General features: G+C 40.3%; 1 protein-coding gene across 11 annotated transcripts in view; it reads left to right on the top strand.

Moving 5' to 3' along the window:
- spns2 (SPNS lysolipid transporter 2, sphingosine-1-phosphate) overlaps positions 1 to 25,000 on the top strand; it is a 70,840-nt gene that overhangs the window by 27,796 nt on the left and 18,044 nt on the right. For all 11 annotated transcript variants that reach the window (XR_008606869.1, XM_055043546.1, XM_055043544.1 and 8 more), the window contains 4 exons: positions 13,435 to 13,571; positions 17,805 to 17,956; positions 21,153 to 21,219; positions 24,154 to 24,290. Coding sequence is in view for 10 of the 11 variants with exons in the window: in XM_055043546.1 (XP_054899521.1) it covers positions 13,435 to 13,571; positions 17,805 to 17,956; positions 21,153 to 21,219; positions 24,154 to 24,290 (493 nt within the window). In the remaining variant the exon portion in view is untranslated. The remainder of the gene's footprint in view (positions 1 to 13,434; positions 13,572 to 17,804; positions 17,957 to 21,152; positions 21,220 to 24,153; positions 24,291 to 25,000) is intronic.

The raw sequence follows: 25,000 nt of genomic DNA on the forward strand, positions 1-25,000 counted from the left end.
CAGGCGAGGTTAGAGAAATTAGTGCTGGTTCCTTTGTTCTGTTGCACATTCAGAAGTTTCATCTTTTTACTGTCTGGTATGCAGAATGTGAGCATGTAACAGTAAGCAGCCTTCAAGGGTGCAACATAGAAGCAGGCTTAGGTAAAATGCTAAGGCCTGAGGCCTACAGGGGAGTAAAAACTTCTACATACCTACTGTAGACACACAATGGTCTCTGCTGGTCTAAACTTATATTGGGGGAGGTAATGGTGTTAAATATAATTTAGAAGATATAAGACAAACCTTTGTTACAATCTAAAATGTACATTTAATTTTTCCAAATGTTTTACGCTCTACTTTAATTCAAAATTGAGAGAGAAGCTTGAATTACTGGACCTTACTGGATTTAATTTGTATTCCTAATAAAGAGGACTAAGTTGTGGTGAGGAACGGCCGGCCATTTTTTTTTTTTTTTTACATTTCAAATAGTGCAAAAGTACCAGAGTTGTTTCCTGAGTATTTCTAGTTTGATGGTGCATAAATAAATATATGGAAATAAGCCTGAGACAAGGCCAACAAGACAACAACCAAAACAAAAGGCAAGAACATGAAAGAAGACACCAAGAAGGCTTCATCGGACTTTGTGTTGCCTTGGTGAGTCACATGGCCAACATTTTAGGTGATACGTGTCAGTCAGAAATGTTAAGTATCACAAAGAAGTCTGTCTTTCCTTTTAAAGTGGGAAGTCGAGCTATCGTTGCTTGATCAGCTGTTTTGGCCGGTCACTGCTACTCCTATTTTATCTCTTGGCCTCAACAGTGAACCCTCGTTGCCTCTCTGTCCCTCTCTCTCTGTCTCTCAGCAGTTCGGCAGCTGCTGTCGCCTTGTTGTCACTTACAGAAGCAAAGGCCGAATGTGACATGAAAGGAAACGATAGGAGACGAACGAGCAACATGCGACTTCCTCCTTCTTCCTCATGCACGACATCGAGTGTTAATCTTCTCCGCTATTGATTCCCAAAGCCAAGTGATTCCATTGCAGAATTGTTCACCGGCCTTCACACCACCCCAATCCTTACCGCTCCCTCCCCTGCTGTGATAAGAATAGAGCGATGACCTGATGATGCATTGACATCACAGCAGTGTGGCTGTGTGTCTCCGTCTCCGGTTGTTTTATTAGGCCATGTCTCCAAAGGGGGCAGCTGTTGGGTGACGATTGGTACTCCCCCTCAGTCGACTTCCTCCCCTTCACTTCTTGTTGACGAAGCCGCGTCCTGTGCCGATTTGGTCTTGCTTGCATTTTCAAGTGCAAACAAATGTGGAAGACAGCCATGCAAATCTGAAGCAAAGTCAACGGCCGAGCGTTTGGAGCATCAACTCTATGACAGATTTTCTCCTCTTCCGAGTACGAATTGATTTCTACTCCCCTCCTACAGCAATGTGACATCAGCAGATCAATCAGCTACATACGGACACTTTGCGTCGCTCCCAATCGGACACATGCGGTCCATTCGTGTTGCTGATCTGTTTTCAAACAGTGTGCGTGTTTTTGTGTGTCAACTTCGGTTTTCATGCTCCATCATTGCCATCGCAAATCACCAACACACACATGCTGGGCTTGTCATTGGTCTGTCTCTCCCTGCAGTCGCTGCAGTAACAGACTGGAATAGAAAAACGTCTCTCTCTGCGCTCACCCTGCGACTGAAAATGATTCAGAAATAATATGCACCCCTGGTGTTCCCAGCAAATTCTACGTTGCTAATTTTGTTTGTTCACGGTTGGATAAACTTACCGACTCCCTTCATTCATACCAGATTGCTTGTCATGTTGGCCATAAGTAACGCGCAAAACACCAGGCCCCGGTTTGCTCCAGCCAGCCGGCCCGTGTAATTCTCCCCAGATGCAGCTCTCGCGTCGCCCAGGTATGGTGGAAACATTCGCTGCAGCTGAGGACGAGCCATCAGAGTGGCTGCGACACTCAATAAAATAAAAGGTTGGCTTAGCATGCCAGCGTCTGCAGGAATTAGCTGCTCGTTTCATAGAAACTGTGCTGCATATGGAATTTGTCAGATGGGACGCAACACACTGGCAATGCGGCGTTGTTGAAATGTGAGCTGGAAGGGATTCCTGGAGAATAACCGGGGATCAGAAAATGTCAGGAATGCAGAAACGTTTGGGGCTCCGACATGCAGGGGGGGAATCCACGACGAGGAAACGTGATGCACGGGAATGTGTGAGAAGTTTCAGTCTCTCACAGAGGCTCAGGTGACCTAGTCAGACCGAAGTTATGTGCTACACCCTCCCACAGCAGTCCTTTAAAACCATTAGACGGGGAAACAAGGCTGCCACTCCTTTTCTTCAGAGCTCACAAGACAGAAGCGAGAGAAGCTGCAGAGCAGCTAAAGATTCCTTTAGCTGGCAGTTTCTGTCAGTATTCAAATGATTTTTGTCAAGCCTCTGTAGAGATTGATGACTGCAGCAGAACAACACGTTTCAAACAGGTTTTCTACTCTGTGTGCTCAGGAAGAGAAAAATGTAAAACATGCAAAACTGTGCTGTGGAAACTCATGATCTGTTTACTGGAATTGAACACATAGGTGTGATTGTGCGGTCTGAAAGCGAAAGAAACATTTTCAGGTCTCCAGTTCGAGTGGAAGGACTGCTGACCAGCTCTGTTTACACTGGCTCTGGATGCCTCTCAGAAATAGTTTATATTGAGCACCACTGAGTAAATTAAACCTTTGGATGTTTTGGCTTGGACCTAGATAACCTTCAGGCTTTTCATTAGCTTCGTTAACCCCTTTAAATTTTACCAGCTTTGCAATGTGCGCATTAAACATAAATGTGATAAATGTAAGTGGATTTGTTCCATATGAGTCTACAGTAACTTGAATTTACTTTAGGTCTGATGTAGATGTGTGGTTTAATGTCATATTTCCCTGAAATGAAAACAAAAAAAGACACTCCTTTTAATTAACCCTTTCACACTCACCCCCAGAACATACGATGGAAAAAACGGCACACAGGCGTTCCGCTGCATGTTGAGGGGTTTTAAAACAAATCTTCAATAGTGTTCCTCTTTGACCATGTGTTCTTTGTCTATATATTCTCTTTTAGAACTTGAGGTGCACTTCATTGGCTTTGCTGTTTCACTCAAAAGCAAAGAATCAGAAAGAAAGCGCGGAGCTTCTTCTGTTACTGCTGAAAAAAATTAACAGTTTCTTACTCCTTTTGAACTCGATATCAAACCAAGCAGATGAAACAAATAACTGTGAGCTGTATGAGAACAGAGCAGGCTGTGATGAGAACATTAGTTCATGTTAATACCAATAGAAATATCTTGTAATGCGGATAGCGTGGCTTGTTGAAAGCAGAATCTCTTGTCCCAGATACCAGACCAAGTCCTTAACAGATACAGTCCGACACTTTCTATTAATCAATGGCATGTATTTGTTATGTTTCTTAATAGCATTATCTACATTAATATTGCATCGCATTTAACTAAATGATGTTTGGGAAGCTGCACTATCTCTTTTTTTTTCTTTTTTTTTGGCATGACCGATGTCTCATCTCAAGAATTTCCGCAGAGCAGCTTCGTCTGTTGCTCCAACATTTGAATTAGAAACAGTGAAGTGCTACGTTGCCCTCAGCATGTATGCTCTCATTTTTAATAAGACTTGTTGAAAAGTCAAAAGCTATGTTATGCTGATAATGCCTCATAACACAGCTTGATGTGGTTTCAGTCAGTCGTGTACAAACAAAACCTTTAGGAAAAAAGGTTTTCTCTTTGATACACTTTGTTAGACCATGTATGGTTTGCATTACCAGCTGACTGCAGGACAAAAAAGGGTTAAAAAGAGCCAAAATGTTTTTTTTTTTTTTCAATGTGAGAAGCTGAAATATATAATTTTATATCAAAAGAGCAGGATCTTTAAGCTGGGTTTGTTTGCTAATTATTGGTTTGCACTAAATGGCATGAGGAAACCTCCGATTTTACGCATGGTGTGAACACCACAGGACATTTCCCGTTGTTTCGCACTGCTGACTTGTTTAGCGGAAACTCACACTTGTGCAGGACATTACCGACTTCACTTGAGATTCATGAACTTGGCTTGTCAATGTGGATTAATGAGAAATGTTTTGTGAAAGAGACTGTAGAGAATACTCAGATTGGTTTGAATAACAAAATGAGGTGCATGGTCCATAGTTTCTTGCTTACTATGCGCATAAATTCTTGATTTTAGTAGGTTTGATGAGCCAAGTGTGACTGAGAAAGTCACAGACAGTTCAACAACAACCGGCATCTTAATAGTAATCATTTTAAAAAAGCCTTAGACAGTGGATACATGGGATTGGATTCAGATATTTAAAAATAAGGCCGTAATATTTAACATTATTATACATGCATTATTAATGATGTTGTGCAGACTGCGCTCAGTCAGAAACAGTTCAGCATAAACCTGAGAGCCTCAATCCCTTTTTTTACTGTGATTATAGTCTACGCATTTGTTTTTATTAGAAATAACACCATGCTAATACAGGATTAGCTCTAAATAACTATGCACTTCACACAGAGAGGAGAGACGTTATTAAAGAGATCTGCAATTCAGAGGTTTACTGATGTTGCTAATTAGCTGTCACACTGTTTTGTTCCTTCCTGTTTCTTTTTTTCCTCACACGTCTTTCTGCGCTTGAACGTGCACAGGTGCCTTAAATGTGACCAAAAACGCTTTATTTACGATGCATTTGATGGCATGTCTGTAATTTTGTGTGATTGCATCCTTTGTCAACTTCCCAGCCGATTAAAATGTCACCAGGAACTAGGGCTGAAGCGATTGTTGTGATTAATTGTGATTAATCGATTATTGAAACGTCAACTCATTTAGTGATCGATTAATCTTTAACAGTACAAACTGAAAAAAACGGCCATTTGCTGAAAGAACAGCACACTCAGAGCAGTAATTAAAGCAAAACTGTAAAAACATAAATACATTTACAGTTAATATAGCAAATAAAACCCAGAATTCCTTAATGACGTAGTTTTGGATTCACCTGTTCTAAATTCTGTTAAAAAAAATTATAAAATTGCCTAACAAACACCTTTTGCTATCTAATTATTAACCGGTCATGCAAAAGTTAAACACTGAATCTATAAATAATCAAGTGTTCACTAAAGGAATGCTTTGTTACTGGATTTTGGGCAAAAAAAATAAAATTTACAAAGTTATTTGCATCTTTTAATGCATTTCTAATATTAGTATATAAATATATATACACATTACATAATCGAGTAATACTTGTTAATTGTGTCCCTACCTGGAACAGAGCCCAGTAATAGGTTTCAGTTCTCAGAAAGGACTGGAGCGTCCAGTACAGTAAATTCTTTGTGTGATGACATCCTCGGTATGCAGGGTTGGGTTACCTGTTGTGTTTCCACAGCAAAGCCTGCAACGCGCGGCGCGGCGTACGATCTGAAAGGGCCGGTCAGTGTGGGTTTTGTATAACATGGAATGTTTTGTCATTATTAAAGGTGAGTCACCGGTTCACTGTGGTGACACACAGAAATGCTTCCCAAAATTAGCAACAGCCTAATCTCTCATTGTGTAGGGAGGGACGAATTTCAGCTGTGAGACGAGAGTCCATTCAACACGCTGCGCAGAAATACGCCGTCATTTAAGGTGTTGCGATGATGAAACGTGCAGAGGCGCAAGGGTGGAAGAGCGTAAACACGCACTGACGGTCTGTGGTGTATTTCAGAAGCAGGGTGTTTGCACCGACACCTCGGGCACACAACCTGTCCACTGCGGACAGGTCAAAGCGGCACTGGGATGTTTTTTTTTGTATTTTTTTTGTGCTGCAGAGCGGCCACTCCTTGACTGCAGACGTGCACAGACTTGCAGAAGGGATTTGCTTCTCCTGTTCCTGTAATTCAGCCTGTGGCAGCTGATGGACATGCAGATTCATCAAACTGTGGTTCCTCGTTTACACAGTCCGGCTGCATAGCTGTGAGGGCCACCGAGGGCCTTCAGGCCACTCCGGGAAATACCCAAATATCTAACAAATTTGGGGCAGTAAATATAGAAATTATGTTTGCATTTAAAAAAACTCTGTCAGTGACATTTAACTCTCTTTTCATTTGGTACTTGCATCCAAATTCTTACTTCCTTTCCTGCAGTTTGCTTGATGGGTTGCACAATGACATAAAAATGTTAAATACCTCACATTTAATGTTTTCAGTCTCAGAGGAAAAGCATAATGGAGACACCCGGACATTTTTGGTTTACACTTTTACTGTTGGGAGAAGTAGCTGTGCAGCATTTTTAACACCAATTAAAAAAAAGCAATTGATTATCTCACATCCACGTAACCAGCCGGCTGTATTTTATTTTTCATTTCTTGCAATAAAAGTGAAGGATGAAACGAGGGCGGCGTCCAGCAGCCGGATGCAGAGCCTTTGGTGGTAGTGGCGGTGGAATCCTGCGTTTCACAGGGAAATCTCCCTCTTCACGGCGTCAAGGAATATCAATCAGACACACACACACATATCTCTGCATTTCGTCCTGATGCAGTGGAGAGTGAGTCACCCAGAGAGGTATTGTTGTGGCTGGCCAATCAAAGTGTGGGCTGGCTATCTCCTTGTGTGAGGAATGGTAAAATGTTTAGCCAGGGTGTTCTGTAGAGGCAGCTTCCTTGATTGTTTGTTGTTTTTTTTGGCTACGCTTTACTTCACAACCTCATAAAGATTAAATGTAATTAGATACTTATTTAAATAAGCACTCTTTAATGTACGGTGTTTCCAGGCCGGTTCCCGTGACAAAGCAAAGTTATTTTCAGTTTCATGTTCGCCTCGAAAGTTGTAAGATTTGTTACATTTTCAGCTGGTGCAGTTTGCTTTCTCACTGCACTTTAAAAAAAATAATAAACCAAACCCTTTGAAAAACCTGTTCACCCTCCTCACCTGTGGTGGCGCTGCACCAAGAGCAACTGACGGAAACGACAAGAAAACCTCAGAGGACATGAGCTCAACTTTATCCTTACCTCCCCAAGTGAACTGGACTTTCTAAGCAAACGAACCAGAATTTGATTAAAAGGGCCTGGTTTGAATCCAAGCTTAGGAAGAACAATAAGACATAAAGATAAGATAATATCTTCTTTATATCTTAAAGAATATCTCATCTTTATCTTATCATAAAGATGAGATAAGGTCAGATATCCTTTATTGTTCCCTGAGGGAGTTTCTTTGAACGCAGAAGTGCAAGAACTTCAAAATACCACAATAATATAAGTACATAATCATACAGTACAGATAATAGAACTACTGATTTCAAGGTTTTAAAACAGCATGTGAAAACAAGAACAAGAAATGGATAAATAATTAAATTAACATGCAAGATAAAAACAACTTGAAGCGCAAGAAAGGAATTTGCAGCCATTCTCCGAAAAGCATCAACACGTGTTGATAAGAAAACCTGTTGATGTTTTTCCATCAACAGCGCCACTCACAGCGATGGATAATGAATGATGACAGTGATTAGTTATTAAAGTTGAAGGTGTCTAACTCTAATTGGCATTTTTAGCGTCTTGTAGCTGAGTCTGCCTGTCAGCATCAGCTAACTGCTTACATACGGCCTCGTTCCTCCATCTTGTCCCTCTGCCAGGGACAAGATGGAGGACTGACGAGATAATTAACCTAGCGTCTTTCGCTCGAGGTGAACGTGAAACTGAAAATAATTTTGCTTTGTCACGGGAAGGCATGATATTCCCACAGTGTTCTGACTTAAAGTAAAACAGGTTCAGACTTAAATGTGAAAATATGAACAAAGAGTTGTTGTTTTGTTTTTAACAGGAAAACAATCATTTTATACACGAGCTAAAACACAAACGGTGAATAAACACACCTATTGCATAGAACATCAATGCTGACGAGTTAGATACTCATGCAGCTGGCCTGCAGTCTACTGCTTACCAAACAGGCTAACTTGCTAGCTGTATTGTTAAAGTGTTTCATTAAAAAAGACTGGCTGGTGAAGTTAATTTTTTTTTCTTTCATGTAAATAAAGAAAGCTGGTTTTCTTTTAGCCAGCTGGATGGAAGCGAACAGCATCAAGTTGGGGATTTTGGTGACACGTTTTTTTAGTGACTTGTTAAAACCGTTGGGATGGTGAAGCAGATTTTTCTACTGTTCTACGACTTTCTAACACCCTGCTGTGTCACCAGTACATGACTCAGGCATAGTCACAAGCACATAACCGAGACAGTCCAGCTATTATCTGTATTATCTGAAATAATTAACCTGTTTGCGCAAGCTTTAAAGTCTTAAGCGATTAAAAACACCTTTGTCTTGAAAGCTTTACACAACTTTCAAATGTTACAGTAAGTACTCCCTAAATTTACCACCGGATTATTATTATTTTTTCGCACAATAATTCACTTCCAAACATCCTTACCGAGTCACCGTTGAGGAATTTCCAATTGGTCACGACCTGTAAACAATGGCTTTTAAAAGGCGAGGAATGCGTTTTTGTCAGGCTAATAGCGAGGCCGATGTTGGTTACATAAGCCTAATGATAATGGCAGGATGTGAGCTGATACTGTAGGGCTTGTTTGAGTTGCACTGTGCGGTTGAGTCAGTTTGCCGAGAGGTACGTGAGGTCACTGGTCTCCATCATCATGCCAGCGACGCATCCTCACTGAAACTGGAATACAGTTTCAGTGAGGATGAAACTGTATTCAGTTTACAAAATACAAAAAAATACACTGTTTTGTATTTTGTGCCAGCGCGTCGAGACACGAGCACCCCACTGTTTATTTACGTGCACAGCAGGAAACAATAACGTCCTCTTTGTTTGATGGTTGTAATATTACATGCTGTGATAATCAAAATTAACCACTCGACACAAACCAGATGGTCTAATCGTTTACTTATGAAAAAAGTGCAGTTTTTTTTTTTTTCCCCTGACTTACTGTCTTCCAGGTATCGTCTCATCCTTCTCCGCATTTGTGACATTCTTTCTGTCAGAATAAGACGTGAATCTCTCCCGCTGTGACGATCACAGTTTTTGTTGTTCTCTGCTGCTGAAAATATGAAGGAACGGCAACCAGATGACCCTCAAGAATGTATCATTTAAAACGTGCGAGGCTGCCTTTAAACATGCTGGCCGGCCTCTTCTAAAGCTGAAACATTTTGAGGACAGAGTTGTGAGGAGAATTTAGAAATCCTAGTTTGTTTAACATGTTTAATTAGCTTTGTTAAAGGTAAGCAATACATTTTCTAACTGGATAAAAAAAGTGTTTTGCTTTTTTGTTACATCTAAATGAGATTCTCAAGCTAAGGTCTAAGTAATATTAATACTAGAATGATAACACAAGTAAATGCAAAGTGTGGTTATAATAGAATATTTTTTTCTTTTAATGAAATAGCAACGTGAAAAAGTGATGTCCCTCGTTGTTAAATCCGTAATTATCTCTGATTAACTCAATTTGTCTTCTAAAGGTGAGTTCAGTTTTACTAGCCACACCTTGGTCTGACGACTACATGACCTGTAAACCAGTCTGACAGCATGAAGTAGGCGAAACACCTCAAATATCGATGCAGCCCGCCTCCATCTAAAGGAATTCAACAATAAATATGCAAAAAGAAGTCACTGACAGCCATTTTCAATGTGTTATGCACATTATTCATTGAGTTCATGTCTATATTTGCTGGTTCTGGAGGCTAAAGCGAAAGACCACAACATGAAATTGAAGAAGTTCAGAGAGGATGTCACAATTTCGAAATCACTTCAAAAATTCTTCGCTATCTTTTTAGAAGTTGAGATATTTAAGTAGTTTTAGAGGATCACCCATTTAGTGTCACTGCAGATTGGCAGGAGATGAGCGGGGCTACTTCCTGCAGAGTCTTTATTATGACAGGACATTTCCTGGTCTGTGTGAGTGGTTACAGGGTAAACGTGTGTTATGTCTCTGAGGCAGCGTCATGTAGGAAGAACCCTCAACTGCTGCTGACTTCAGAAGACAAACAAAAAAAACCTTTCTGTCACTTATTTTTTTCAAATGCAAATTTCACACCATCATGCTCCCATGTTTATGCAGGGCACATGCTTCACTGTCAGGCTCTGGAATGAGATCTAATTTCACTAGTTAATCTTTGGTTTGACTCCATGTGGGAAGAAACACTCGTTCTTCAGAAGGGTGTGTCTGTCTCTTTTCAATTTAGGCATCTAAACAAAAACCTTTTGGCTCTCCTGACAGGTGATGGTGGCTAATCAAAAGAGAGATTTCTTTACTGTCACATGAATTTAAATACAGGCCTTAGCTGTGGATCTACGTACAACTAAGACTCCTCTCTTTAGTGACACTGTAACATTTTTATTGCGTCGCTCGTTTTTACGTCTCCGGTCAACAGAGTCTTTGACGTGGCCACTTTTTGTGCCCGTGTGTAAGCTAAAAGTCAAAAGCGCATCCGTGTTTCAACGACATGATTAGGTCATAGCGCCACACAGTGGCTTGGCATAACAACTACACCAGATTCTTTCTAAACGTGGAGCATTTCCCCAATCAACATTGAAAACACTGGCAGTGTTTCCACTCAGTGGTGTTGTGATAACTTGGCCTAAAAGTGTTTTTTATACATATTATGATATTATTACATACCATGTTTGTTTTGCCTTGGGTTTGACACTTTCTTACTCTGATGCGGCCTTATCTGTTTCCCTTTAGTCTGTTTACAGTAATTAGAAAATAATACCGTTTACGGAAAGATGAACGTGATTAGACTGTCCCAGCCTGACTTCATTTGCTTGTGATGACATTGTTATGAGGTGATAATGTGGCTCTAGAGAATGAAAAGCTAATCAACAAAGATATACAGGAAATACCATGCACACATATACACACACACAAACACTCTGTCATACAAACACTCGTGGGTGGTGACATTTGTGCCTCCTACTGACTTCCAGCAGGAAAAACACAAAAAATCTGATATTGTTCCGAGCAGCTAAACAATGACATTGGCTAGCTCATTAAAACCGACGTGGACCAGCTGGAGGTGGGTGATTGGTGACCTCTCCCATGTCTTATCTTGACTGCAGAATCCACCATTAAACGCGTGTGTGTGTGTGTGCTAGGATATCTCCTGCAGTGATATGGCTTCAGGCTGGGTTGATACAAAGAAAACTGTCCGTCACTCAGCAGCAGTGAACTTGGCGCGCTTTAATGAATGTTGACGATGGACGCTGAGAAAAGGTTTGGGTGAGGACACAAAGCCAAACGTCACATCCAAGAGCTGCTCAATACGTGTCACCCAACGATCCTTTGAAAGCAAACATAACCGTTTAATCAATGAAATATAAAATAATAGTAAACCAAATTATATTTCAGTTTGTTTTAATTAAACAAAGGGCAATCATTAAAAGAACAGCAGTGTAGTTAAAAGGGTTGATCCGTATAATGTTACTGTCTTCCAATAAATCAGATCAAAATTGGACCATGGTGTCGTTTTTATGTTTTGTAGATCAAATCAAGTTTAGTGGCAAACACTTTGACACGTCAGAAAAATCAAAAAGTGAAAATATATGTTGTAGATTTAAAAAAAAAACAGGCAAATAATATAAAAAGTACAAAGCATTTCAACTGATCTTATTCCTAAACACACAGAGAGCTCATTATAGTTCTTCATATTTAAGTAACAAATACTGCATGAATACCACCAGCATCAGTGTTCAGTGACTAATCTAAATACCTGCCGCGACGTTATATAAAAAGATTTTATTTTATTAAGTAACTGTTTTCCTAAAAATTGATTTTTAAATGGATATGCTTTCTCTTCTTTCTTTTATTACACCAGAATATCAAATGTTGAAAACGACGGCTTCTATAATCTGATTATTGTCTCTTATCCTGCGATGCCTCCATCTTATGTAACGAGACCCCCCTCTTCCTCTTCATCATCATCATCATCATCATCATCATCATTCTGCTCTCTCATCTGTCCCTCTGTGTTCCTCCTCTGTATGTTTAGTCTGATGATATGACACAACATTTCCTCAGTTTACCCCAGCGCTGTCGAGGGCAACATTTCTGCCCCCTTTTTTTTTTCTTTTTTTTTTTTTGCTCTGCATACACAAAACAAATCCCTGAACTCCGTTTTGAAACTCCTTACATCTGTTTGGGTCTTCATATATGTTGCCTAAAAGCCTCCACAAGTATGGCCAGGTTGGGCAATTAGAGGAGCGCTTGTGCTCATTTAGCTGAAACATAAGTTCGTTTGTAGGAAATTAAGACAGGAATTATTTATGGAGGAGCAGCTCACAGAGGTCCTCTTCATCTGCAGCGCCGCTGTGTGATGTGTTGCTTTAAACGGCTTCAGATCTGGCTTGCGTAATTATAATTCCAGCTGTTTTACATTAAACCCTGACATGTACCCAGATCCCCCTCTAAGCCCGTCCACAGCTCTCTTTATTTAGTTTGATGGTTACAGTCGCAGCCTGATTCTGTCACTTTTGTCACCCCGCGACTCCTTAAAGGGCTACTGCAGGAGGCTGCGGCTCTGGAACGCTTCATTTTTATCTCCGCCGCCGTTTGTCTTCATGAATCTAATCATCCACAAATGAGCTTATCAGCGCTCTGTGTTTAATGCTCTCATGCTAAGGTACTTGTAATAAGTGTAGGTGAAGTATAATGTGATCCCTGTTAGAGGCGTCCTCTGGCAGTCCTTGTCTGTGTCTCTGGCACGGTGCTGTCTCACAGCTGATCTGAACTGGACCCGTCCTGACTTCATAAGTCGACCAGGGAGCTGAAAACAGTTTGCTCAGCTCAGCTGGGATTTTTTTTGGGAGGGGACTTTCACAACAAAGTGCAATGAAGCAACAAAGTAACGAAATGCCTGCACAGGCATAAGCTGGTTTGAGATTCTTTCGGTATGATAAAAGTAGCATCATAGTTTTCACCTAAATGTCAACCAAAAAGCCTTGACGTCATCTAATCGCTTACTTCAAACAGGAAACCAGCATTTATTTTGACTGCTGCTGCAATGCTATAAAATATTATGGCAGGTATATTTATGTTATCTACTACATTTAATTTTTTTAAAATGTTTTGGTACATGAATTTAATCAAAAAATTAAAATGCAAACCCAAATTTAGAAGTTGTTTTAACGTGCCACTTGCACAGAATCTTTTTTTTTTTTTTGTGGTTTTGCTCTTTATAGAATAAAATAAACATTAGGAACTATTAGATTACATAATTACGATGAATCAGTTATTTAAATAATCGTTAACTAATTTGGTAATCGATTGATCGATTCAGACTTTAAAAAGGGCATTTACTGAAAGAACAACACACTCAGAGCAGTAATCGTTCAGTCACGTTCTTTTTAAAAGCCTGTTGGGTTTGTCGTCGTGCAGACCAACAAACCTAACAGCAAAGTAACATTTCCTTCCTTTCCCTCCACAGTCTTCATCTGCAGCTTCATGGTGGCTGCTCCCATCTTCGGTTACCTGGGCGACCGCTTCAACAGAAAGGTCATCCTGAGCTGTGGCATTTTCTTCTGGTCTACTGTGACCCTGTTGAGCTCGTTCATCAGCAAAGAGGTACGGCGTAGCTCCCACTCTCATGGAAACCGCCGGTCAGCGGCAGCCAGGAAGCCCCCTCTCTCCGTCGCTCTGTCAGACGTCTTCCCCCAGACAGTGATGGGCTAATTAGTCTGTTGTGATCTGGATATGCTCCATGTTAAGGCAAGGGAGATGAAATGACACGCTCGTTAAGTCAGACAGCAGCTTTGCCTTTGAAGACATTCTTTAAGTCTGCAGCCTTCCCTCGCTGTCCCACTCTCTCTCTATCTCACTGGCTGCCAGCCAATCAACTAATGAAGGGTCATCTGTCGGAGTTGTATCAATTACAGCCTAGTGGAAGATAAGGCCGTGCCGTTTCATTGTCCATAAATGTGTGGATGGCCCAGCTAGGTAGGCCTGATGTTCGCCCCAGATAGAATTTCTGCAGAAATGGATATGTGGCGTTAAGGGCCGAGTTAGTTACTTTAATGCAGCGCACGACACATCTGCAAAGCAGGATTATGGAGTCCTGAAGCGTCGTGTCTCTGGTGAGTAAGCCGGCCCCCTGCCGTAGCTCTTCAGATTTGTGAAGGGAGTGACAGCGCAGAGATGGCAGCTGGTCTCAGGAGGCCACACTTTGATGGAAATCCTCCTCAGACTCGTCCGCTCGGAGCTAAAATTGCAGGCTCTTGCCCACTGAGGACGAACAACAGGAAAAAAGGCCTGACTGCTTGTGTCGAGGGTCTCTTCCCCTCTGACAGATGCTATGTGGACAAGCTTGTGCCAGTCAAATGAGACAAGGCTGGTTAGCTGTTACATAACTGCACCAAGCCACCAAGGCATGGAATATACGTCATGTAAGGAAATGTTAACGACCACTTATGACCGATTCCTGTTATTACGCATTTAGGGGCTTTTTTTTTTTCTGTTTGGATTTGCAGCAGATTCTTAGTCCAGATCTTATGTAACAGAAATCCACCGACGGCATGCGGTTTTCTGCACCAACGCAGTGGGCTGCAATCAAGATGATCACTTTTCTGTAATTAGAAACACATCTGCCGCGTCACGTGCCTGACTGAGGCATGCAGCGAAACACCTTGTTGTGCAGCAATCTGCGCCTCTTTAGTTTGCTCTCCTTTTGTTTCTGCAATTTTCTTCTTTCTTCGTCAGGATCCAAGATTAGTTTCGTTAACTCGCATTTCAAAGCTTGTTAAACGAAATGTGAGAAGGACAATTTATTAAGCAGTTGTGTTTCTTCTTTTATGGGAGTAGACAGCATTTTCCTCACTTAGATTTTATTGTTTAATGGCCTGCAGTTTGATTGCCAAAAACACTCTTGAGGTTTGTTGTGATTCAACTATTTGTGACTAAAATAGGTTGTAAGGAGTTTGTTTTTCCCCTCTCAGAATTGGCTAAATATAAAAATGTGCTAATTAAGCACAGATTGAGAGGTCAAATGTAGGTGAATCGTTTGAAGTGCCTCTATGCAAAAGGCTGAATGGATGAGGGGGACGCAAGTGAACAGAGGTGCAACCCGCAGTAAATCGGGCAGGTTGATACAGCAGCATGCAGAAAAAAAACAGAACATTTTTAGTTGAAAACAACACAACATGCTGTACTTTCACCTCTTTAAATCCAAATCTAAGAATCTATACGCCGTGATAGTGAAACTAAATGCAAGTGGAATCTATGCTAAGAAATCATATCAATACTATAGATAGGCTAATTGATTTTAAATAATTACACACCATTACATTCTTCACCCATGACCTTTGAAAATTTACAGCTTGGCTGTCCAACTTAAACAAAAGAGAAGAAACAATTTGAAAAGTAAACCTGAATAAAATATTAAATTCCTGGCTGGTAATAGATTTTATTTATTTATTTTATTCAAAACCTTCAGCTTTTCTACAAGGGTTAATAAAAGAAGATCTAATTTTTTTTTTGTCAAAGTTCGTTTGTTTTATAAAGTCATAGTTTATCTGCCCTTGAAAAAAAAATTCCTGGTAAAATAATAATTAAAATAGGAATTTAAAAAAGTCAAAATAAAAACAAACACCAGAAAAAGATTCCAGTGACCACAGTGAACTAAACTAGCATGAATCTCATAGTAGCATTTAGCTTATTTTACCATATTAGCATGCAGCTGATATTACTGTGTAGCTTTAAATTAGCTACATTGATGGGGAGCTTATATTTATATGTAGCTTATATTAGCATATTAGCATGCAGTTCATAGTGGCATTTAGCTTGCAATTGACTAAAAATATCTTTATAAATGGCTTGAAGTAGCTTTTGCAAGCCTTTTTAAAAGCATTTGTAGTCTTCAATCTACTTTCACAGTTTATAAGCTAAATTTTAGGGGGGTTTGCACAACAGTCCATAGACCATTTTGGTGTTTGTATCATTGCTATTTGGTCCAAATAACAATGACACACACACACACACACACACACACACACACACACACACACACACACACACACACACACACCACACACACACACACACACACACACACACACAAAAACAGCTAGTATTGTTCCCCTAAACAGTGAACTGCCAAAGAAAAACATATGTACAGTTTTTAATACCTAACATGATCTGATGCCTTTGTCAATATCTTCAAAGGTTCAAGTGAACATGACAAACATTTGTCTGAAAAGTGCAAAACTCATATTAGCAAGTAGCTTATTAGCATTTCCTTTCATTTAAGCTCATTAGAAAGAAGCTCAGTTTGTTTGTAAAAGAACTATAATTAAAAATTGTTGTTTTTTTTCTCTAAACTTTTCTTTCATATCTTTGAAGTCAGTCTTTGTTGTGAAGTCACTTTCACAATTCCCAAGCCAAATATTTGTGGCCCTTTCTGGCATCTATCGGAGCTCTTTGGTGTGCTACTAGCATTTTTGCTCCAAACCTCAATGATATGGTGTGGCTGCAACCACACAAAAAAAGCTGCCATCATGATTCCACTAAACACCGGGCCACTGAAGGAAGAAAATAGAACGTGAATGAATCTTTTTGAGCACCCAGACACAGATGTAGCGGTGAGAGCTAAGTGGGGTATTTCTCACAATCACTCAGATTCAGTAATACAAACCTGATTGGTGGAAAAACCGCCTTGAAAACCTGCGCGCATTTATCATCGACAACAGCACACTCGACTACAGCAGAGGGGTTTTACGGGGCGTAGAGGGAGATCTCTTGAGTGTCGTTTTACAAGAGGGTGTGTACAGGGTAGCCAGTAGAGAATGTTTGCCGTCTCTTTGTGAGTGACCTCATGACCCCGTGTCCCAGACTTCAACCAGCACAAAAGCCTGAGGTGTCAGCAGGGAACTCGGGTCAGCTCTGAGGATTCTTACTGTGCTGCCGCGCTTATCCCCCATCACACAGAGGCCACCTAGTGTCCCAACAAGTGTCTACAGAGGACGTGCCAGTACGCCGCATTGAACCTGAGAGCCGTGGAAGATTAATCAGACAGTTTTTAATGGACACCAGGCGCTGTAATAACAGTGTCACAAACCGAGTTCCCGTCCAACCAGTATAAGATATGTTTTACGACCGGTGTGTGAGGCTTGCGTCTGTTTGCGCGCGTGTGTGTGTGTGTGTGTGGGGAGTGAGTGGAAGGGGGGAAGAGATTTCTTCACGGCTTCACAGGCAGACATGGAAACCTACAGTCTGTGAATAGTGGTTGCTATGGAAACAGTTGACAATCCAGCTACCTACGCAGGTTCCTATGAATAAGAAGCTTTTAAACCTTTTTTTCCACTTTGTGACACCCGACTGCAGATGATGTGCGGCAATTGGCCGCTGAATGAAATTATATTTTAGTGTCATTATTATAGTGTCTAATGAGTCCTTGTGTATTCTTCTACATTTTCACAATTTAAAAAAAAAAAAAAAGAATAAAAAATCTGCAGTCAGACTGATCAATTTTTTAAACTGAAACGATGAGAAACCAAAGCATCACAAGTTATGTTCCATGTCTAGTTTGTACTTATTTTCACTTAATTTTTGCAATTTAGGAGATTTAATGTTTTATGGTTGAGGTTGCAGAACATAAACAAAAAGGAGTAAAAGCTTTTAGTCATAAAGGATTTGCATAAGAAGAAAGCTTGGAGGTGGAAAAAGTCTTAAACAAGATGAAAAATGTGTTTTGTTTGACGTGGTGTTCAAAGAGACAGATTACCTGCTGTGCTCCACAGAGCTTATTGATTGACTTGTTTTTTTTTTTTTCTTTCTGCTTCTTTTCCTTCTCTGTTTTCTCTGCAGTACTACTGGCTATTTGTGCTCTCCAGAGGACTGGTGGGCATCGGCGAGTCCAGCTACTCCGCCATCTCCCCCACCATCATAGGAGACCTGTACACAAGCAACAACCGCACCATGATGCTCTCCGTCTTCTACCTGGCCATCCCGCTGGGATAGTAAGTACACCGTGGTGAATGAAACCCATCAGTCCAAGTCAGAAAGTTCTTCCAGAGTCAACATTTTAAAAAAGAAAAATACCAAACATAGGAATTTTACAGGACGTCCTCCCATGAAAATGTTGCTTTATCCGGAGTTTTCAACCTACTTTAACCTCAAAATGCAAACATGTTTGTCAGTTTGGTTCATGAGGTGTTACCTTGTTAGCTGTACACCGTTTCCTTACAGTCAATTTTCCATTAAAATTCTTGGATTAAGCACTCAGCTACATGGTGATATTTTAAAATTATTGAGATAGACATATTGCAACAAATTATATATACTGCAAAAACTGTAGGTTGTAGGCCTGAACTTGTAAGTATTTAATCAGATGTTCAAGGTTTCCCACTTGACAAGCCTGGTGGTTGGGGCACTCGGCAGCTGTAGAGTTTTCGAGTTAAAAAGATGTTTAAAGTTGACAGGAAATTTTAAAATATCACTTGATAATTATGTGTTATTGAATTATTGTAAGATTGATACCTAAACAGCAACTATAAAGTCGTAAAAAATGCAAACGTTTTAAAAAGACTTTAAAAAATAAGCAAAGTGGCCCGCCAGGCTTATAATACACTTGGGGGAAACGCTGGATATTGAACTCAAACACTTTCAGGGCAAGAAAATCTGATCCTGACTGTTAGCTGTGTAATGCTCCAATAGGAAAAGCTTCGATGGAAGCTATATTTTAAAAATTTTTTTAGTTTGTGTAATTTTTTTTGTGTAATAAGCGCAAATCCAAAGCCATTTTTAGAAAAGAAATGAAGCCAAATTATGAAATACATTTTGTGGTGCTGGATTATGGGAGTCAGTTAAGACTAAGTGCACAACAACACGAGTCTGAGCTGCAACATGCAGGTTGCTGACAGTCTTCTTCATGCACAAACCCTCGCTAGGAAGGACAGACGTGCTGCAGTTTCTCTAGCATCATAAACATCCTCATCGTGATAAATTCTGTAATTACATAACCTGTCACTTTAGATTATTTCCAGTTAAAACGCAGAGGTAAGCTGTTACATAACTAACTTCCTTCACTGCAAACATCAGTTCTTAAACTCCTATAGGAGACAATGAGACAGGAAAGACAACTGCCCTCCAAGGCGTCCCCTAAATGTCCTGGTCACTGTAAACTGACCAGCAGCACGAACAATAGAAGGTTAAAGATTTGGCTTCAGAAAGGAGCCGTCGAACCTCCCATCCACTCTGCCACTTGTTTGTTTTTACTGAAGTGCTCGCACTATTTCCAGGAAATGACCCGTGGAGTCGGATCAAATTCAAAAGAAATTGACCTTACCGCCATTTTCCTTGTTATTCTTTGAATCTCGGCTCTCCTGGCTGATATTTGTGTGCCATGACGGCGATCGTTGGGTGTGATTTTATTATTTATGTTATTTTTTTATATATATTTTTTCCAGGCTTGAGTTTTATCTACGGTGTTGAACTTTCCAGACGTGCACTCTGAGTTGACTCTGATAAGACAGGCCGTTAGTCACTCACTGGAAACACTGCATGCTGCCTGGATAAAGTTTATACTGCTCTGTTAAGATTGGTGGACTAACCTTGGAAACACAAGCATAAACAGCTTCAGTGTTTTCCTTTGAGTGTGTGCAAATCTGGCTAAGGATGATCTGCGGCTATTATTGATAAGAAAGCCCTGCTGAGGTCTTGGCTGCTATTAATCATTAATCTGTTGCCATGTTGTTGCAGGAAGACACAGTATCTCCCGCTCAGAGGCATCGCACCTGCAATAAAATAGGGTTAAAGAATGCATATTAATCAGCCAGACAGGTTTTACTGAAGCTAAACCAAACACTATTTAAAAAAAAAAAGAATATGCTGTGGAGCTCCATCTTCAAGAGCTGATCGAGAGCCAACAGACTGTTGAGAAAGCATGTCAGATATGAAAACCCACCCACAAATAACAAACAAAAACATTTGTAAATGGGGTAGATTAACTCTACTGTGAATTAAACAGATAGGATTGAGATTATGTGCAGCAATCACTCCAGCAATCACTGGAGGACCTGCACCTCATTCCTGCTATTAGGTACGGTGGAGGATCTGTGATGCTGTGGGCCTGGGTTCCTTCCAAAGACCATAGGAAGTCAATTCTGGCCATCATTTGCTCTTTAAAATACTAGACTATTTTACACCAGAGAATAAATAAAAATGAGGCATTAATCTGTCGTCTTATAAGATAAAGCCCTGAAACACGAAGTTGAATCAATTTGTGATGATTTCAGCCCCAGACTTAACTGCAAAATATTTTTAAGTATAGCAGCACGCCAATGCAACAACAAAAGTTATTTATTTTCAAACAAAGTACCAAAAATTATTCTCAAGTAAGACTAGAACTGCTTCAACATATTTTCACTCAAGTAACAGTAATTTATTGAGTAAGAAATTTCTCAAGAATGAAAAAGTATTTGCTGAAGTAATGAGGAACTGATGAAAAAAAGACAGTCATTTAATATTTAAAAATGACATCATCAGAAGGACGAAAATATTGAGATACATGGAAATTCTGCTACTTTTAAGACCACAATGAAAATAATTACAAAATACCTGCTTGTGTGCGTTTGTGTCTGGTATTTTGTGGTCTTCATTCGGTGACGTTACTCGCAGTGGGAAGAGTATCCAGAAAGTTTACTTAAAAGTACCAGTATTGAAATTTCCCAAGTAAAAGCAAAAGTTGCAGCAAACACTCTTAAAATTACTCAAAGAAATTACTCATGTAACTGCAACTGAGAAAACGTAACTAGTTACTGCCAAACTCTTGACAGAGGAATGCCAATAAAAGTGTTCCACTCTGTAATAAAAACCAAAGTGATGTCTGTATGTGGTCAGAAAATCTTAAAGTTGAATTCTGTAGCTCAGATTCAGTTTTGCACCTGCAGTTTCTGGTTGCATCCCCTGATCACTCAGCCACAAACAGGCCCACTGCTAGTCCTCTGACTGCTGGTGTTAAGATCAATCCCACATCGTATCCCACAACTTTAGCTAGAGGACAGACAGGAAGAGAGCAGCGTAGGCGTGCGCTTAAGTGATGTTAACGACGGTCTCAGGTCAACTCATTGCTCTTTGTAGATAATTGCGTTAAGTGCAGTGGGCTTTTGTTGCTAATGTGCAATGTTTGTGTCGCCCTTCCCTCCCCCTCTGCAGCGGCTTGGGTTACATCCTGGGCTCCAGTGCCAAGGACGCCGCTGAGGACTGGCACTGGGCACTAAGGGTAAGTTTATCGTCATCTTCATCATCAGCCTTCAGGGGGGAGACAAAAAAAAAAAAAAAAAAAGTGCACAAATACAGATGAAGGGTCTCTGATTGGCTGCGGGGGCTTGCTATGGATCTGGGGTCAGCGGGGACAGAAACACCAGGGGTTATTTCTGGATTCAGAGTCCATCATGGCTGCGTCTTTACTGGGAAAACAACACAACACAAAGTTAGAGGCCGAACAACTGTCACAACCATTAGTGTCACTTCCCCCTCTTGCAGAAGCACTTCCAAAGATTTTACCATCAAATGTGTTGAGCGTGTTCTGTTGAGTTCAAAACTAAAATGAGGCGTTCAAATTTGCCAACATGTTTAATGTCAGTGGTTTGTGTGTTATTTTGGTGTAATCAAACATGATTACACATGATCATATTTCCAACTTTAAAAAATTGCATATTAATGCCATTCATGCCTATATTCATATTCATTTGCCTGCTTTTCACACGACAAGTTTTGCTGCCACGTTTTAAGTAATGAGCCATATTGAACATAAGCCATATGTATATAATTTTATATAATTTAGATTGCTAGATATATTTAGTTTTAAAAGTGTGATTATGTTTTTGGGGCTGTAAGCTTTATCTTCCACAGTAAAATTAAATAAAGCAGCTTCAGGCAGTCCAATCCAAAAATGAAGCCATAATAAAGTCTAATAATGTCAAGTTGGATGGACCCATGTCAAAAGACACTTCCTACAAACTAAAAGGGATCAATGAGAATTCGAGAAATGGATATAATAGTCTTTTACTCTTCCGGGTTAGCAATTTTTTCAAAAGTGAGATTTTGTTTTAGCTTAACCTCACATTTTTTGTGAAGTGCCTGATTGGAAAATGCCTCAAACGATGCTCGACGTGCGTTAAAGTGAGAACCTTTAAATTAAAAGGTGATACTGTTGCATAAACTGCATGAATTCTTGTGACTAGTGTTAAATTAGGAGCATGTATCACTGCCCTGGAATCCACTGGGTGCGTGAAACAAAACACTCGCATCCAAAGTGCTCCATGAGGAATAGCAGCCATAATGGAAAAGACCAACGAAAGGTCCAACGGGACTCCACAGGAACCGTTGACTTCAGCGTCGGCTTTTAAAATCGCTAAAACAAATTATGACCTTGTTTAAAGGAAGGCATTAACGTTCTCAGAACGTTGGAAAGCGGGAAAGCGATCCTGGACGTGAAGACTTCGGGGACAGGAAGTTCCATTTGTTTTTGTTTTTGTAAGACATAAAAAAAAAACAATAAAAAACAAACATTGGAGTGGGTAATGAAGAGGAAAATTTGCTCCAAAGCGATCACAATGACATTCCAATACAACGATCTCAAAGCCGATTAATCAGCGCCGTGGCATGCAGAGGAAGACAAATACCGAGACATGAAACGTTTTCTGTGTGGCTATATCCTGTTTAAACAAAGATTAAAAAATTTAAAAAAAACAAGGTAGCAGCACTTCCTTTTGTTTTTGTCCGGTGTGTTCCAGCTACCTTCCTGAAAAAGTCAATGAAGAGAAATGGCAACAAAAAAAAAAAATATTGTCTGCTATTTGTGCGATTGCCCTATGTCAAACAGGAAGTGTCTAATGGGTCTTGTGGGACTGCAGGTCAAAGGTCACAGGCTTCTGGTGTCTCACTGATTAACCGTGATGGCAAAAATAACAAAACACTTTTGTTTTGTTTAATAAGACAACTAAAAGTAGTTTATCAGATTGAAGTAGGAGGAAGACAACCCATGTATTGAAAGAGCTAAAAGTAAAGAAAGTGAAACACTTATTTTCTGCTGTCGGAGCTGCTTCTCCTTCTTCCTCCTCTTCTTCTTCTTAACCAAGTTTCTGTCTGTTGGTTCAACACAGCAATTTGCATGTAGGTCAAAAAGATTAATTTTAGCATCGTCTGACCAGAGCTGCTATACTGAAACAAACAGAACAACTTAAATATATTGCATTAATTCATCAAAAGGATGAACGTTAATTCAAGTTTATTCATGAAGTTTTCAAGTTAAAGAAATGTAAATAATATAAGTTTGACAAACTCCACTCAGTTCTTTGTGACTAAATAAGTCGTTTCTTTTAAGTTGAAGCTGTATTCTCTTTTTTCAACACGATTTGTTTTATTGATTTCTTGCAGCGATGGGTTTTCTCCTCATCCCACTCATAAAAATTGTGATTTCAAGATGACAAAATGGAAAAAAGACAAAAAAAACATTCAATATTTCACTTCGGGAAGGTTAGATTTGGTAAATGCTTTATTTTGAAAGCACGTCAACAAATGCTAACAAACCGAGGTTGCGACGTAGCTTAATTCTCACATGTACACATTTCTTTATAGTATGGTAACAGCACCTATAAAAATATAACAGCCTTTAATGAGCCGCCAGAGAGTTGAGAGTAATTTCCCCTGACAGATATTGCCTCCGCTTTTGTTGGTAGCTGGGATTACTCAAACAAATCCCGTCTCACACATCTCGTCCCGGCTCCTCGTCTTTGTGTCTCCCAGACACAGACTGACTCAGGTACAAGCCTGCAATCACACGAGCCAGAAAGCATGGCAGTAAAGATCACAGCAGATGGGCACCTGCAAGAGTCACTCCTGCTTACAAAGCAGCTTTCAAAGCCAAAAAGCTCATTTAGTCTCCTGTATACAACCCATCTCTGCACAGGAACACGCACACAGAGTACCAGCAGAGTGAGCAAAGGGAATGCTCTTAGTTTCATAGGGCTTGTATAAGATGTGAGGCGTATCAGCAAACAGCCGCCTCGCATTCAGAGCGCAGACACACACACACACGCTTCTTTGTTCTGCATCACATGGTTTGACAACCCCACAAAACGTTAGCACGATCACAGCCCACACGGGGTCTCACTGTGAACCGCACTGACCGATTGATTTCTCGTCTCATCAGGTGTCCCCGTTCCTGGGCATCACCGTGGGCACTCTGATCCTGCTCTTTGTGCCTGACCCAAAGAGAGGCAGCGCGGATCAGATGGAAGGACGCATCCCCCAATCGTGGCTCAGTGACATGAAGGCGCTCGCCAAGAAGTGAGGCTTTGCACCGTCGTGCACCGGGGGTTTCGGTTGCTTGCTCAGATTCTCCTCTTCGGTTTTGGTTTAATGTTTTGGATGGAGGAGCTGGTTGATCAACGACTGTCATGATAGCAGATTGGCAATTTTGTAAAGCTGTGACTCTGAATTGAGCCGATTCCAAAATTACCAAGGATTTCAATATTATTTTAAAGTTGGCATTTAAAGCACAGCAATTTGTAGGATTAGCAGAATTTATTTATTTTTTATTACTAATTCAAATCACTGAATCTCTGTTTTCTAAACTGATTGTTACCTGAATTGTGAGACTTCAAAACAATTGCCAACATTTCCTCTTGCATCTCTGCACTTAATTTCAATGCTGTGAGCCGGAAGAATCTCCACTAGCAGTCAGTCTTGGAACAAATCTGAAGGGGCCTCTGACTGAAGACTGTTGCTGTATTTTAGTCTCATGACTGTCATGACATGCTGACGGGTCTATTTCCAGGCACTACACATGATATTTCACGTTAATATGTCCTGAATGACAGCAGTAGTTGCTAACAAGAACTGCTAATCCGCTTCATTTGCTTTGCTGCTCCTCTTTATATCTTCTTGGATAGAAAATGAGGCAGAGAGAGGTTAGAGCTGGGGATTTGATCCTTACCTATTATGATCAGTGGAAGGAATAGTTTGAATTTCCTGCTTCTCTCTCTGCTCTTTTTCCA

The sequence above is a fragment of the Poeciliopsis prolifica genome, unplaced genomic scaffold (assembly GCF_027474105.1).
Source record: "Poeciliopsis prolifica strain line A6 unplaced genomic scaffold, Auburn_PproV2 SCAFFOLD019, whole genome shotgun sequence".
In the NCBI taxonomy this organism is placed as follows: domain Eukaryota; kingdom Metazoa; phylum Chordata; class Actinopteri; order Cyprinodontiformes; family Poeciliidae; genus Poeciliopsis; species Poeciliopsis prolifica.